Source organism: Venturia canescens, chromosome 7 (genome assembly GCF_019457755.1).
Source record: "Venturia canescens isolate UGA chromosome 7, ASM1945775v1, whole genome shotgun sequence".
Lineage (NCBI taxonomy): Eukaryota > Metazoa > Arthropoda > Insecta > Hymenoptera > Ichneumonidae > Venturia > Venturia canescens.
In genome coordinates this window covers 2,518,715-2,535,571 of record NC_057427.1, presented here as the reverse complement: position 1 = coordinate 2,535,571, position 16,857 = coordinate 2,518,715, and the positions used below count along the sequence as shown (strand labels likewise).

General features: G+C 37.8%; 2 protein-coding genes across 3 annotated transcripts in view; one reads left to right on the top strand and one right to left on the bottom strand.

Moving 5' to 3' along the window:
* Window positions 1-1,188: 1,188 nt before the first annotated feature.
* On the top strand, window positions 1,189-10,699 carry Ehbp1 (Eps15 homology domain containing protein-binding protein 1). 2 transcript variants are annotated; one of them, XM_043424484.1, is made up of 18 exons: window positions 1,189-2,191; window positions 2,618-2,825; window positions 2,922-3,103; window positions 3,627-3,838; window positions 3,940-4,075; window positions 4,252-4,482; window positions 5,275-5,464; window positions 5,553-5,719; window positions 5,806-6,031; window positions 6,107-6,271; window positions 6,465-6,554; window positions 6,779-6,892; window positions 7,089-7,292; window positions 7,449-7,595; window positions 7,719-7,936; window positions 8,086-8,274; window positions 8,353-8,474; window positions 8,754-10,699. In XM_043424484.1, exons 1-17 carry the CDS (start codon window positions 2,088-2,090, stop codon window positions 8,432-8,434), a joined length of 2,865 nt encoding a protein of 954 aa, XP_043280419.1. In that variant the 5' UTR covers window positions 1,189-2,087; the 3' UTR covers window positions 8,435-8,474; window positions 8,754-10,699. The 2 variants fall into 2 exon arrangements, with proteins under 2 accessions (XP_043280419.1, XP_043280420.1); XM_043424485.1 differs by lacking the exon at window positions 6,779-6,892.
* A 148-nt stretch (window positions 10,700-10,847) lies between these two features.
* The window catches only part of LOC122413855 (unconventional myosin-Ie-like), a 29,132-nt gene continuing 23,122 nt past the window's right edge, over window positions 10,848-16,857 (bottom strand). Inside the window, exons 11-20 of the mRNA XM_043424483.1 lie at window positions 15,806-15,976; window positions 15,180-15,346; window positions 14,306-14,750; window positions 13,733-14,017; window positions 13,365-13,520; window positions 12,975-13,114; window positions 12,637-12,788; window positions 12,053-12,436; window positions 11,653-11,964; window positions 10,848-11,571 (exon numbers count right to left, since the gene is read on the bottom strand). Coding sequence (XP_043280418.1) covers window positions 11,495-11,571; window positions 11,653-11,964; window positions 12,053-12,436; window positions 12,637-12,788; window positions 12,975-13,114; window positions 13,365-13,520; window positions 13,733-14,017; window positions 14,306-14,750; window positions 15,180-15,346; window positions 15,806-15,976 — 2,289 coding nt within the window. The 3' untranslated portion in view covers window positions 10,848-11,494. The remainder of the gene's footprint in view (window positions 11,572-11,652; window positions 11,965-12,052; window positions 12,437-12,636; window positions 12,789-12,974; window positions 13,115-13,364; window positions 13,521-13,732; window positions 14,018-14,305; window positions 14,751-15,179; window positions 15,347-15,805; window positions 15,977-16,857) is intronic.

Genomic DNA, 16,857 nt, shown 5'->3' with positions numbered 1-16,857 from the left:
CTCGAAAAGAAAAGAAAAGTGTATTTGTGGTATTCACCATTCGTAATGGCAGCTTTGGCTGAGTGATCTACCAATACTTTCCACTCTGCACTTTTCTGGGCCGGAATCCAAAAAAATTGAATATTTTCCCATGCTTCCTCGATTTCTGTATCGAATATTCAAGATGTAAAAAGCAAAGCAGGATCCCTTTTGTAGTTTTGACGAGTCCGACGTTGCTTTAATAAGACACTTGCGTACTCGTTCTCTCCAACGTAAATCTGAGCTTATCTCACCTTATTTAAAAATTATATTTTGAAAGTTAAACTTAATTTAAACGGCAGAGAAAATGTTCAGCGGAATATTAAAAGATCGCTCGAGTTATTTAGCTACGTTCTCGTCCTGATCGTAATCGCTACCTGTTGGATTTCTTTGGCATTTAAAATTGAAAACAAGTCTTCGAAAACTTCCGAGAGATGGCGTTGAACACCGATTGGTGTGGGAAATGTAAAAAACTGAGTTTTGATAAATTCATAATTGCTCGAACCCACAATAATCTTTAACGAAACACTATGCTTTTTGATTTATGAATACTTTGATGAATGAGGTGAATTGTCGGTAGGTGCACGGGCGTTATTTGGACTGTGCGGCGGTGCGGCGAAATGAAAATTATAAAGCGAGTCAAGACTGTGGCGCCCCATAATTCGTCGTGAGTAGCACCTAAGGCGAGGGTCGCGTGGGGTCTCATACATAAAATTCATATATATTTTTATAACAATATAAAATTTATGATTTATTAAGAAAATCATTGAAGAAAGAGTCATTGGCAAAAGTCCGTTGTGACGGTTCTACTAGAAATTCGAAACGTGACTGTATGAAAGAACCATGAGACAGGATAACTTTCGTCGGTAGTGTCGGTTCCTACAATGACAACACCACTAGCGTCATCTGTCGGTACACATAGTACAATGAGTTTAATTGAATTGAAAATACTACACGGAATATTTCATAGGAACAGTTACAAAAAAAATATGAGAAGAGCCTAAAAAAAGTAAATTATATAATTTCAAACGAATGGTGAACAAGCTAGACAAAACATATGATGAAATAAACAGATGATATAAAGTAAACGGGCAATGTGCTTTAAGGTTGAATCCCCACCACTGTAACTCAATAGTTTTTTGTGGTTTACGGCGGTTTATCTTACCCCCGTTTACCTCGAGTATCTACGGTACTACGCTACGGTTTTCTCGTCACGTATCAGCGTAACGTGGGATCAATAAACTCGCGTAAAAAAAGTCAGAAAATAATATTAAATGCATTGTCAATTAATTGAATCGTGCGAGTGAGCTAAGAGGTGGTCATTTCATTAATAATTGTCAAGATATCGCGTGAATTGACGCGATATTCCTTGCGTGTAAACGAGAGTGTCGTGACAGGCGTAATTGTCTCGTTGCGAGTGTCAAGTGTGTGTTCAAAGTGCATTTATTGAGGAGACCGAGAGAACGCATTCTTGGTGGGCTTTCTTTCGGAGCTCTCTGATGATGAATAAAAAACAATCATAAAGTTGTTGCGATGCATCAACCATCTAGTGTTTGCATGACGCCATTGATGATAATATTAACCTACCGTTCGCACTCTCATATATATGTACATCGAACAAATATATCTTTCGAGTGAAGCGCCACGAGTGATATCGTTAGCGCTAATTTTTATTTATTTGTCCCTCGAAACGTCAGATACCTAGCTTCTGACTAATAATCCCGGTGAACTCGATTCTTATCCACCTTATTCTTAAAAAAACATTTCCAAAGTTTCCCAATGCATTCTTCGCTCTGAGGGAAAACATTTTTTTTAATAATACTTCAAAACCCACGAGTTTTTAGTACGCGCAGGCCTCAAGGATTTTGGCAAATAAGGCTGTAGGCGCCGCCGTTTTTACGGGTGTGTTCTTCCAATTTTTGACAATGTGCCGTCGCGTATAATATAACTTACACCGTCGATACATTCGGAACTTGAATAATACAAAAAAAAACACTGCACGGTCGCCGTCTTGTGACGTCAGTGACGTTAACGTGAATATTTTTGTTTTTTTTTTTTGACGTGTGACAATGAGTTCCGTTTGGAAAAGATTGCAGCGAGTCAACAAGAGAGCTGCCAAGTTTCAATTTACAGTTTCGTATCACGAGGTCACCCTCGAGACAACGTCAAAATGGTGAGTGAAGAATTTCAAAAAAATTCCGTACGTTAGACCTCGAAATGTCGTGGGTAAAGATGACGTTTTTTTAGATTTTCATCCGCAAATTATTTTCTTTCACGATATATTTTGAATCAATAATAGACGAGAATTTCTTTTTTACATGATTAAAAAAAAATATGAGTTGTCAAACATCTATTTTCAGTGATCAGATTATAAATTACTGTCTTCGAATGTACAATTGATTTTTTTTCATTACACTATTGATCCCCTCGCAGTTGGATTGGATTATTGAAATTGGTTATAAATTTTTATTAATAGTTGTATAGTTTTCATTGGCAGTTTTTCTGTTCTTCAAATTTCGTTTTTTGCCAATGTGACCCCAAAAGCTTCTAAAGTGAATGTCATTGGCTTGAGAACAATTAATATAATTTTGTTGGGCAGGAAACCAAACAAATTAAGCGTAGTTTGGACGAGACGAAGTCGCAGAGTCAGCTCGGATCCTCTAGAATGGGAGCCGTGTTTGAGCGATCCTTTGACAGGTATAATAAGCTGGCCTGTGCCGGACAACCATTCAGTGTCGGTGACACTCTTCAAAGATCCCAGAACCCATGAGTTAGAGGACAAAGACTGGACCTTTGTGATTGAAGATGTAAGATATTATGAAAACAAAAGCATCAGCGACTATGATTAGAATGCTTGGAATAAAACAGTTTGCCATTATACATTTAATTGTTTCGCACGACAGGTATCTACCAGTGGCAAACGACGGCATGTCGCTGCCACCAATATAAACATGAAAAAATATGCCACCCTTGAATCTAGTCAACAACAGCTCAAATTAGATCTTAAACCGACTTCTAAAAAAATTGTCAGAGCGGCGCTAGAATGTACTCTTTCCTGTGTGTTTTTGAGAGAAGGCAAAGCCACGTAAGATCATTTTTAACTCGCTCTCAATTGCTAATTTTTCAGGGCAGGCTGTACTCGATCATTGTCATTAATCTATTCCTCCAACTCACTCTTGAAAGTTCAAATATATATACTTTGTACTTTGAATCTACTTTTTCACATTTCCTTTCTTTCAATGATTGGTGTCAAATCGATGAAAATACAATTGAAAACTTCTCTTTCGTTCTATCGTTACCCTCCTTTGAATCATTTGAAAATATTATCGGCGTTATCATTCAATTATTTTATCATAACTTGACTCTTAATAATAAAGCTACTATCATTTTGAGTACCAAAATTCAAATTACGGATGATAATTGAATATTTTTTATCGCCAAATTTCACATTGCACTCCTTCGATTGTAAGACGAATGGATATTAGTTCAATTGAAACATAAGCCTGGTCGAACAATTGAAAAAATGAGAAAATGTAGCCTGCCCTTTAATTAGCACGATCAAGATTTCCATGGTGGTAGTGTGATGTAAAATTCGAATTCTTGATCAGGGACGAGGATATGCAGAGTATGGCTAGTCTTATGTCCGTAAACAACAACAGTGATATAGCGCCTCTCGATGATTTTGATAACGAGGATATACCTGAGGATAACGAAGAATTGTCGATGAAAAATTTGGACGAAATCCTCGATATATCGACACAAATTGATCTTATGACGAGTAGCCTGACAGAAAGTGAATTGCCCAGTACTCCCATAAGCGGTATTTATCGTTGGCATTATTTATTTTTTATAAGACGTACAATTTCGATCGAGATCATTCATAACGTTGTTATTTTTTTATTCATTTTTTTTGTTCCATAGTCGCGAGCTTATCGAAGGACGACGCGACTCCGGTAAACGACATAGGGAAAAACATTCACGCTATAACTGTTACGGATGCGACGGACATGCCCAGAGAGAAATCACCCACGAAGCAGAAAATTGCTGCCGAAAACGAGTACGTTACGAGCGAATTCCCAAAAACCTTCAGCCGTTTGTTGTTATTTTTCTAAATATCGGCTGATCAATCATTTCATCACAATTAAAACGAATTTTTTCAATACCAAAAAATAGCATCGGAAGCTGTTTGGACAATTGTATTTCATATGAACGATTGTTTGTCGGGAATTTCAGTAAAAATATTGAGCACAGTATAATGAGATCGAAGCTGCAGCCGTTAGATTTGAAGAAGAGTGAATCAGGAGCTCCAAGATTACGGGAGATAACACCGGGCCAGGATCTGTTGGAATGGTGCAAGGAAGTGACGCAGAAATATCCGGGAGTAAAAGTGACGAATTTGACGACCTCTTGGCGCAACGGTATGGCCTTTTGTGCCATAATTCATCATTTTCGACCGGATCTCATGTACGTACAACGAGGAGGAAAAAGCAAATAGAATAGCATCGTCAAATTTATTCCAAGTTTCTCGACATTGACCCCTGAGGCCAGCGAAAACAAAACGAAGAGGAGAAAAATACAGGGACTAAAAATAGAAGCGCGTAGTACGTTTTCTATATAGATACAGACGGGGAATATAAAAGCGTCGCTCGTTGTCAGCGAATGCCTAAACTTGGCGTATTGCGACGTTGTAAAATGACGCTTTGGATATAGGCCAGTAATATCGTTCGAGCGCAAAAATCCGGTCAGCGAATATCTCATTCGTATTCTTCATTCTTATTTCTCAGATCTCCATCTCTTTTATTTCCTACGTTCAACAACAATCATTCTATTCCCGAAGAAGTCGAATGCAAAATCTGGGTCGTCGCGCTATCGCGAGATCCACCTGATAGAAATTATTTTCTTTTCAATTATCCGGAGAATAGAGAAAACAAATTTTTTGTTGTCACGTCATGGATCAATACTGGTTGGCACATCATTGAATCTTGCTGTAGCATATCCATGATTTTTCTCTATCATCGTTACAGCCCAATACTTCGATCAGATCTTTTAGAGCGTGTCGTATAGTATAAAGTTCCGTATGTGGAATCGATTTTATTAGGGATAAACCATAAATTTGGGTATTAAAAGTATTGGCTGGTATCGGTTCACTTTTTCCGAGAAAAGCATTGAGATTTGTGTGTATAAAAACAGTTGGCAGGTGTCGATGAATATTTTTAGTGATTTTTCATTGTTTTCTTTTTCAATCATGTTTCGTAGAGAAATAGAATCTTTACTGCCACATGATGTGAAAGGAAATTGCAAAAAAGCTTTTGACGCTGGAGAAGCTTTGGGCATTCCAAGAGTCATTGAACCAGCGGATATGGACATTTTGACAGTCCCAGATAAATTAGCGGTCATGACATATTTGTATCAATTGAGAGCCCATTTTACTGGCCATGAACTTGAGGTAACAACGTTTATCGAATAATCGTATGAAAGTCTAATTTTTTAGAAAAAAATAAACAATTTTTATTTGCGATTTTTTTTGTAAACAGGTTCACCAAATCGGTAAGACGACCGACGAATCCTCGTACATGATCGGTAGATTTAATACTGACAATAATACGGATGTGAGTGTGCAATTGTTCGGTCAAGAAATCATAAATTTACGTAAAAAAGAGCAAGCGGAACAGCGCGGCAATAAAATCGATAGCAATAGAAGGTGAATATCTAAAAAAAAATAAAAAATCGATAGGATTCCAAAGAAAATATCGACTGACACGTATTAAATTCTCCATTTAATTTCAGATCTAATCCTTTCGATTACAAGAGGGATGAGATGAGTATAGACGCGTTGAAAAATAAATTACATCTCAGTCTCAATACTGATAATCATGATCACGAGCCAGGCAGCAAAGACAAATCACCGACGAGTGTCAAAGATGTTAAAGACATTATACTCGCTAGTTCGAAGAGCATTTTGGGCAAAGTCTTATCACCGACGAAAGAAAAATACAATACGTCCAGAGAAAAAGTGAGTGTTAACTTTTTCGTACGATCAGTCATTTCAGTCACGTTTCAATTTATGATATTTTAAAAAATTTTCCAGAGTAAATCACCACCTCGGTCGATACAAGTCCAGCAGAGACCAATATTGATGACCCGGCGCCAATTGACCGATCCCTTCGGCTCAGACGATGAGGAGGAAAATATTCAGGTCGTCGACGACAAATGGTCGCAATCGATATCCATTACGAAATCTCCTGCTCGAGAAGTCAGTAAACACGAGATAAGCCGTTTATCTCTATCTTTCGCTGCTTACATTAGATTATTGAATTTGCAGCGGACACGAGACCTCGAAACCGAGGAAAACGAGCTAACTTTTGATTCGTTTTCTTCAAAATGAATTTTTAAAGAATGGAGAAATTTTAAAAACACCAATTCATAGGTAGAAGCTTTGATTTCAGGAATCTCCATTTCCGAACGATCGTAGCAGCCGTGGAAGTTCCGAATGCCGGGGCACATCACCGGCCCACGGTGAAACACGTTTGCAACATGTAATTTCATTTTCACGCCCACTTTATCGTTTCCTCCGTATCTCTCATTCTCTTTTATTTCCTTTTTATCTTCGTACTTTTCCGTAGATTTTCAAACTCGTAAATAACTAAACAACTGCAATGAAAGTCATAAAAATAACTGAAAACAGCACTCGCTCATATTATGTCGTTGCCTTTCGCTCGCTCTTTCTCTCTGTACCTCTCGATTTTTTTCACCTCGGTAGCCATTGGTCACTCGTCACGACGAGCTCAGAGAACGTGCGAGACAACTCCTTGAGCAGGCTAGAAGCCAATCGAAGACTCCTGGGATTGCCTCGACTGCTTCGAGCCCGGTAGAGGTACGGGACCATCTTAGCTTTTTATTTGTATTATTTGATTCTCCGTTATCATTTGCCTCTCCATTACCATGTGTTTTGTTTTTGTCATCGTTTTTTGTAAAATCTTGAACAGTTTTATTGTGATTATGAGTAAATATTTGTTATTGACTGATCAAAGTGTCGACGTTAATCTTTGTCCCATGCTCTCCTTCCTCAGCCACAGAACGATGACGACAGGCAACAACAACTTCGAGAACGAGCCAGACGGTTGATCGCCGAAGCTCGAATGGGAGTTGTTAACGTAACTCCTGGACAAATAAACGATGACAACAATAGCGACAGACAATCTATCGATGATCAAAACAACAGTCCTAGAAGAAGTCTAACACCCTCGACTCCTGGTGATCGACTCAGTATAAAGGTCGAGGAAATTATCAACTTTGATAAAAAGTTTATTTCTTTCAATTGAGCTCTATACATTTTGCTTACACAGTCACGATCGAATGTTCTTCTTTCTACAAAAATGAACTTTGTTTTGTGTAGATATTTTTTTTTTAATTATCCATGATTCTTACAGTCCGAACACAATGGCAATGTTCTTGCAAATGCGAGTGCGCCTGAGGGAGATAAAAAAACCACTTCACCTTTGTACTCCTTTTCGAAAATCATGGAGAGAATATCACCGGACAAATCGAGCCCCGACAGGCATCCACAATTACGTGGCGTAAGTACGAGAAAAAGAACCTGCAATTTCTCCTTATGAGGGGCTATTTCAATAGCACTCAGAGTTTGCGGTAATCACATTTTCTTTTGTTCACGAAATATCCGTTTTCTTTTGAATTTCCAGCTGGGCAAAGACATGACGTCGTACATCCAAAACGAGCTCGAAGCCCTCGAAAGGGAACAAAGCCAGATTGACGTGCAAGCTGGAAAACTCGAGAAACAATTACGCGCTGCTATGGAAAGCGACAACGAGGAAGAAACCGAGAGACTAATGTCCTTGTGGTTTACACTCGTGAATAAGAAAAATGCACTTTTGAGGCGGCAAATGCAATTGAATATTCTGTACGTTGACAAAACACATTTCGCTCTTTTTTTATCTTCTTCTGTAGAATATTTAATCGTGAAAGATTAAGGGTTTTTTAAATCTATAATCAAATACGAACAAAGTTAATTGAGCAAATTCAATATTTGTTGAAAATGAAAATGTACAGAGAAAAGGAGGATGACCTGGAACGACGTTTCGAGCTGTTGAACAGGGAGCTCAGAAGTATTCTTGCTGTCGAAGAATGGCAAAAAACAGCGGAACAAAAAGTGCGAGAAAATCTCTTGCTGGAAGAGCTCGTATCAATTGTTAACAAGAGAGATGAATTGGTGCATCATCTTGATACTCAAGAACGAGCGTAAGTTAATTTTTTCACAATAGACTTGAGACTTTGTTTCAAAATTGTAATAATTGAATGATTTGATTATAAATGAAGGATTGAAGATGACGACGAAATCGAACGCGATTTATCAAGAGCCGGTTTAGCACAACGAAACAAAAACTGTGTGATACAGTGAGTGCTTAATGGACAAAATCGAGTGTCCGTGAGTTCTCGAGGTAAGCGGATTTTATGATTACTACTATCCTTTACTTTTTTTTATAAAATCAACGACCTACATTTACAAGCGTGAGGAAGTATCCTTTGTCCGCAAGAGTCTATCGTTAAAATATGACGCAATGTGAAAGTAGAGGAAGTCGAGCAGAGTCTGAAAGCGGAGTGAAAAATGTTACCGTTACTCCATAATTCATCAACAAGATTCACATTTATTGTCTTCCTTATTGAACTTTCAATAAGAAAAGCTAATGATTGTATGTTTTTTTCTTATTTTTTGGCAGATTTAATGGTCCTATGTTGCTGTGGAGTTGCCAAAGAGCTAGGGAATATATTGAGCTTCGAAATGAAAGGAGGAAAAAACCGATGGAAACTGTTGTCGAAGGCGGTAGCTTTAAAAACTTTGTTGAATATTTTCAAATATTTTCTTTCGTTTTTAGCTAAAAAATACTTACGTCATGACTCGATCTTTCACACGTCAAGGATGTTCAAATATCGATGCATCTCTGGGTTGGATTATTTTTAATTGGATATTAGCGCATTGACCATCGGCTCATCGACCCATTGACATCTCATGTTGTACTCAAACTCAGTGCCATACTCTCGGGTGTTCCATGCTTTATTTTATATTATTTCTGTTAACATATGCTCTTCGCGGGAAATACTCGTCAATATTTAATAATGAGTATTCTCGTTCGATTTATCGGCTATTGGTTATTTTAAGAATACTGACAAGTCGGGACGGTGGCGAAAACAAATTGAATATCACAATTGACGGCTCGTGATTTAAAAAAAGAGTAACAAAACATTACGACTTTGCTAGCAATTCTGGTTTCGCTAATGACTTTTCATTCGATTACCCATCGCTGAGTCAAAAATGGGTTTATCGATCCAATGCCCGTCACACAACGGTGATAAATATACGCAATCGTCTCCCTCTTCCTGAATCATGCTCTCTCTTAGAATTCATTTTAATTCATAATTCACTTTGAATGAATCGCGCAGTCAAATATCGAACAATTTTCTATATTTTTTTAAAGTTCAAGATGCACGTCAATGAAGACGAAAAAATGACACTTCAAAGCTTTAATGAGTTTCGAGCAATGACGGTTAAATTGTACAAATAATGTTCGTTAAAGAAAAACCAAAAAACAAAGCCGGTGAAATAACGAAAGGTAATGATTTACGAATTTGTACTATACACGCATAGTTCATGATTGTATATATCAACTTGGCAAAACTACCTTTTTGTTTGATTGATCATCCCAACAATCGAATATCAATGTTCTTCATTAAACAAATAATAATATTAATTATAAGATTGCTAGTAATAATATTGAGAATAATAATAGACATAATGATAACTATATATCACAATAATACTTTTTGTGATAATTTTAATATGCGATATTAAGTGCTCAGTGACTCCCAAGCAGGTATGGGCAAAAACGAATAACTCATTAGCAGAGAAACGTGCAAATTTTACCAATAAATATTATTTATTGTAACATAAATTCGAGAATCTCATTGAAAAAATAGACGTGACACTTGGTCAATGTCGATCGATGAATTCGTTTTTGCACCTTATCTGAATTTTCATCTCGCATGAATAGTAAAAACATTTCGTTAAGTTCCCACCCTTTTTGGTTGTATTTATTAATAATGGTTGTATGTCAACGCGGGTCGCCGATGGTTCGACGATTTTTTTCTTTATTACCCCCAGTGCCTATATACTTTGTTTTAAAAATGAAATACTTTTTATGTAGTACGAACGAGGAACGGAAAAATAATCAACGCTATATGGCAATGTGATTTCCTGAACTAAGAAAAATGTATTTCTTTTTTTTCCTCATAAACATCTATATCCAAATGCAGGTTTACAAGAAAATCTACTGAGCAAATTTTATACGTTATCTGTGCTTTACAAATAGAAGTGAAATTATATGACGACGAATTTGCTAAGTTGTACTTGAGTTGCAAATGCAAAAACAAACGAAAAGTTTGTCGATCGATCATGTTTGTAAATGTCAATGATAATTCTTGCCGGCTACGTGAGTTATTGCAGTGTTTTTTTGTTGCTTCTTTGCTCGCCTCATTGGCGAATAAAAATTCGCTCCAAAATGCAATAATTAGCAAATTATTAAATAAATATTTAATACGAAAAAGCAAAGGTATTGAGTCTATGCTAAATTGATAATTGGGTATGTAATAAATTGATTTCTTAACCGAGCATAGTAACGTTCAATCACTTTTCCACGATACAAGAAAAACGACTGATCCATCTCGTTCGATAAATGTAAGGTTCGATAGAAATCTGCAGAAATTCACTTCACACTGAAAAAAGGGATAAGGATAGAGACAAAATATTTTAAGACAAATTTCTCCATAGTACGTTTTATGAAGTAACATCTTACGTATGGCAGTGAGGCTATAACATATTTATACATTCTCATCAACAAGCTCACTCATAAATACTAGACTAAGTGAAGGTTGTCGAGTCTTCAATTTCTCGAGAAAGAAAAAAACAATAACGAAAATTCAACAACTTCGTTAATTCTTCGTTATAACACAATTGAGATGTGTTCTCATGTGTGCGTTAACAATTTCGAAATGAACTTTTATTCTTCAATGAATTATATTTATTTTGGTAACGCTCGTAAGAGAATTCTAATGAGATATATATACTATATATTTTCGAATATATTATATATATCGCTAATAATTACCATTAATTCTAATATTTGGTTCCACAAGAGAGCGTCAAATTTTGTTCGTCTCTCGTTCTCTTTGGAATCCACCTCCAGTTCGACACAATTTTTAAATTCTATTATGCAACCATTTCTCTTCAGCATTCCTCTCAAATCACAACGATGGTACGTAATAAAAATAGAAAAAAAAGAGGACCGTAGAAAATTGAGAACCATTGAAAAAGTATGTGGAAAAACGCACCTATTTCTCAAAGGCCACTAATTTTATGCAATTCTTGTCTATTTCCAGTAGTACGAATATTCGATTTCATCATTGTCTACAATTTCTCGACATAATTCGAAGGAAACAGACCAGATTTGCCCCTAAGTCGTCCTTGCCACCATCCGCCCTCGTCTGCATGAAAAATGTAAAATTCATCGATTATTTCTGGCAATTCAAATTCAGACTATAATAAGGCGAATCATTTGAGCTTACGTTCTTTGAGGACTTCAACAACGTCGCCTTCCCGGAGAGCTAACTCGTCGAGATCCTGAGGACTGTAGTCGTATAAAACTTTGACCTTTGGTAGTGACGCTGCGACTGGTTTTTTTATTGGCGGAGGCGGTTTCGAAGCGAGATTCGCTTGACCGTTCGTCCCTTCTGTTGCGGATAACCTATTTCCAGAAAGACTTTTAGCCTCGCTCGGATATGCGCCACCCCCGATCGGCGGTAGTCTGAAGGCTGAATGAACCATCGGTTGATTCGGGGGTGCTGGGCCCGAAGGTGGTGGAGGCGCTCTAACTAAACCTGAATTCAAAATGAAAACGATAGAATCGAAATGATTGAGAATACAGACTAAACGCAACATAAATTTGCTGAATTTTGATGTTTTTACCTCTAGGACCACCTCCAGGATTAGTGAACATTCCCATAATTGGAACACCGCCGCTATGAATTTTGTTGGGTTGTTTATTCTGGGCGTTGAGTCGATGAGCCTGAACAGGTTGAACATTGGGTCGATTTGGGGGTAAACTGGGTCGGTTGTTACTCGGTACGTGTTGTTCGGGTGTGATTCTAGGAGCTGCTTTAGGTTGATGTTCTGGGCGAGGAGGCGGAGGTTCAGACTTTGCGGCGACAGAATTGTGGGTCCGAATTCTATTGGAACCATTTTGAATTGCGGAATTAGGCGCCGGTCGCATTGGTGCCGGTCTCATCGGAGGATTTCCCTGAGTTCTCGAAACTCCTTGAGATCTGTAGCTTTTTCTGTTTGGATTTGGTTCTGGAAATGAAAGTTGTCGTTGAAATACTTTGGATAAAATTGTTAAAAGTCGTGTAATGTTAGTTTCATTTGTTTTTTTTTGTTTTTTTTTTTTTTCAAATCCCGTAGAAATAGGATTCGGGGTTAAGAGGAAGGCTTCCATAAAAAAAAGTATAAAAATACCGTACGATAAAGTGTTGCAAAAGTCGTAAAATTCTTACTCGAAGTATTGGGCAATCCGGGTCCGACACTAACGTTGAGAACTTTGCCACTCGGTTTGAGAATCTCTCGATCCCCGGAATCCGTGAGGAAAAACTTTAACTGTCTCGTACCGCCGCCTCCCCAGCCTTCTTTCTTCACTTTGAATTCCAAGCTAGAGAATCAAGAACAAGGTAAAAAAACGAAGTAAGAGCAAAAATAGTATCAAACCGCGTGCGAGATAAGCGAGACGAATTTACGAGCGCAGAAACAACAAAAGGCATGCAGAAAACTGCCCGATAGTACAATCGGTCGATACAGATTGAAAAACGGTAATTCAACGAGAGAGAGAGAGACCTACTTGTTGCTGAATCTAACGTTCAATGGATGCCCCAATTCCTCGAGATACTTTTTGCTAAGTACCGACAGGAATTCGGTCTTGAATACGAGCTCGAGTAAACTCGCGTAATCCTCACGCGTGTGAATTATCACAAAATTATCCTGCAAAAAAAAACAGCGAATATCTTGTCAATTGAAAATTCTACTTTTGAGGAAACTACTCAAAACAGAAACGTTTATTAATTCTCAAGTAAATGAAAATTTGAGGCAAAATGCACCGAACCGTTAAAGGTGAAATTGAATACGCAGAATAAAATAAATCCTGATAAAAAGTGGGCGTAATAGAAAGAACAGTTTCTACTGGAGGTAAAATAGATGAAAAAGGTCGAAGAATAAATTAAAAGTAACTGACCTGCAAAGTACTGAGTGAAACGTGACTGATTTGTTCGAAGGAGAGTTTTCTTTTGACGACTTCGAGGATTTTGCCCTTTTCCGGGCCCTTTTTAACTTGTTCACGACCGATGAGATATAAAAACTTGCCAGTAAGGATAAGATCTCTTCTGCACATCTGGGTTCGACGATACGTGAAAAGAAAGGAAAATAAATAGAAATGAGAAAAAATGTCGTGTGAATATTTTGCGATGTTGGAACAATTGAATTATTTATGAGTAAAAAAAATCGAGTTATTTATCCTGTGTTGGTTAAGAGAAAAGTAGAATTAGAAAAAACAACAACAATGCAGTTTTTTTTATGGAGCAATGGATTTCCGGTTAAATTCACCTTGAATCGTCTGTCGTACTTTTTCACGACTTCGGCGAACAAAACCTTTTCTCGCCTTCCCACAATGTTGGTCGTCTGTGAACGGCAATCCATACCGATATAGTCTCCGACAAAGTTTCTATTTAAACTCGCTCGTCTTCGCTCCTTGTGACCGTACAATAAATTCGCTGCTGCTTCTTTTTGCTCCTCTTGACGCTTTCGGGCGAAATACTTTTTAAAAGCTTTCTGTATTACACGAGCATACACGTTGTACTTTCGATCTCGTGCTTCCTCCAGCATAAAAAGCTGTCGAGAAATAATAATATCACAATATTTATTCATTTTTATTCGAGGAATGTTTCATTAAAACTTTCGTTCTAATTGAATCGTCGATGGAGTCTGTCGAGGACTTTATTAATTGAACAATTTCAGTGATCTCTTGCATCACGATGCTATGCATTGGAGGGGGCTCTGGGTGGCCGATGGAAAATTAATTTTTCGACTTTTTCTATAATAAAAATGTCCAAATACTCGAACAATTTTGAATTAATTAATTTTAAAAAATTTCCAATTCGAATGTGCAAAAAATCTTACGCTTTCGGGAGCTTTGATGAATAATTTTGTCGTGCCAAGTTGATATTGAGTTCGATCGATGTGCAAACTCGCGAGAATCCTTTCGACCCCCTGTCTTTCATCACCGTGCCAAACTGGCCAAGTTTCTCTCGTGACAATGGCGTATCTGTGAAGAAATTTAGCGAAGGTTCGACGATAAGCAAAGCCGGCTCTCCGCACGCGAATGTTCTCTTTGAGGCCAAGGTATTCGATCTGATGTTTAACCCTGAGGTGATCCCAATCTCGAGGTTTTTTCGTTTCGTTTGGTTTTATACAACGAATATAGTGAGGAGTGCATTTCATCAACTGCGTTACGAGGCGGCTCGCCTGGCTGCGAATTTTACTTCCGGCAGTAGTTGGTCTCGATTTCAGAGTCTTGGTTTTTCCGGCATTATTTTCTGGTGGATACAGCGATCGGACAAGGGAGCTGAAATATTCAAAAATTTTTTAATTTCGTCGTAAGACATTTTTTCGTTACATCAGCGTTCCAAATTTCAATTGAATTGCAAAACACTAATAAAAAGTAGAACGACTTTTCACTCTCCCTGCGCTCTCGGACCCAAAATTCGAGTCGAGGGGTCACAGGGTAACGCTTTCCAGTCAGACTTTTTCCATTTGAATGATTAATTACCAAAGTTCAAGGACGAGCCTATAAACTCTAAACGGCTCAAACTTGAGCTGTAATCATTTTGCTCTCATAATTCGGTAGATGTCACAATTGAAACGATTGTTGAATAAAAATTTAAAAACCAAGTTCATTTCCCAGGTTCTCTTACCGAAAACGTCGTTCTCCGCACGGTGGATAAAAAAAAAACATAAAATAAGAATAAACGGAATAAATAAATGAAAAACGTACTTAGAGCTCGTTTGCATGAGTTCAATGAGATCGAGGAAGAGGACGTCGCGATTCTTATCGCAAAAACCGTCAACCGAGTAAGAGACAATGCCCGCGTAATGATGAATCGCAAAACCATCGCTCGTGCCATGAAAATGAGCATGATCGTTTGCCGCTCCGTTCAATTTCTGGAGAAAGAAGAACAAAAAAACAATAAAAATTCTTAATTATTTATATGGATGTTGGGAATGAGCATTCGTGTTAAGTCGTTTCGGTTTATGCGCACAACTGTCATTGTCTCGAAGATTATATATTTTTTCTTTTTCTTGTACTCGGCTCGCTCGCTAATCATTTGGTACGAAGTTTATGAGACAGAATAATTAACGATTGTCGCGAGAGTTTACCGGATCAGGGACAAACGTTTCGGACGAATCTTATCTCGCTCGTTCGTTCAATTTTTTTTCCCCCACGAGCTAATAATGAGTGCTAGAGAAAATGTTTGAAAATGTCTGTGCATATGTTTGAAAAGCGAAATTTCATTTCGTAAATGAATCTCCCGATCGCGTGAATGGGTGAGGAAAGATTCGAGTTGATCGATGCAAAGAAATAAAGCTTTCATAAACAATCGTATACAAAGTTATGATTACTTTTTGCAAATCGGAATCGGCTCCGCTGCTCCCGCCGTGAAGAGTCGCGCAAACGTCATCGAGCACGAGGAACAATCCGGGAGGCCGTTTTCCCTCGAGAAGTTCAACGACGATCGCGTTGTTGAAATAATCAATCGGAGTCCATCGAATGTTCTCCGCGACATACTCTTCCTGAAAAAAGAAAAGAAAAAAAAAACAATGAAAAAAGCATGAAAATTGAATTTGTACCTTCGCGAGGAAGTGCTGAAAGAAGAAACGATCGATGTATAAATCGTCGATTGAAGAAATATGATTGAAAATGTGCGCGGGAATGGAATCGTTCGTAATGCGAAAAAACAAAGGGACTAATCGAAGGAAAATTAATCGATTAATATGGAATAAAATCGAATTCATAACCGTAGGATAATACGGTTGTAAACAAACTCGAATAGTCCGGCCTGAAAATACGAAGGCTCGGGCTGATAAAACAGTTGGATATATTATTCATGAGTGTTTTTGAGATGGCGGAAGAGATCGGCGCGCGGAAAGAGAAGAAATGAGATCTCTTGAAAGGCCTCAGGGGCTTCTCGGTGAAGTAACGAACGTAAAAAACGGAGTAAAAGGCGAGACGAGAGGACCCCTTTTAACGCGGTCTAGTTGTGCTCATTCGAACAGCCTGAAAAGTGGCTCACGATTATTATTATCTTTTCCTCTCTCTCTCTCTCTCTCTCTCTCTTTCTTTCTTTCTGCCTCGAGAGACTGTGCGGAAAGCTCAGGAATAAAGTGATGCAACGGACGACACTGCGCGTGTGTCGAATTACGCGTAGGAATATACAAACGGAAGTTGAAAAAAAAATAAAAGGAAAAAATTGGTTCGAAGGAAACGATTAAACATTGAAGCCACTTAAAAATCGAAGAGTTGAAAAGAAATGCTTAAGGATCTCCACCAGTCGGTGCGGGCGTTGACGAACCGAAAAATAGTTATGGCAGCGTTAGAATTCGAATTTCGTATTCGTAAATATTGTCGAAAAGTCAAGAAATTAAATAAAATGAAAAAGCAAGTGAAATAAAAA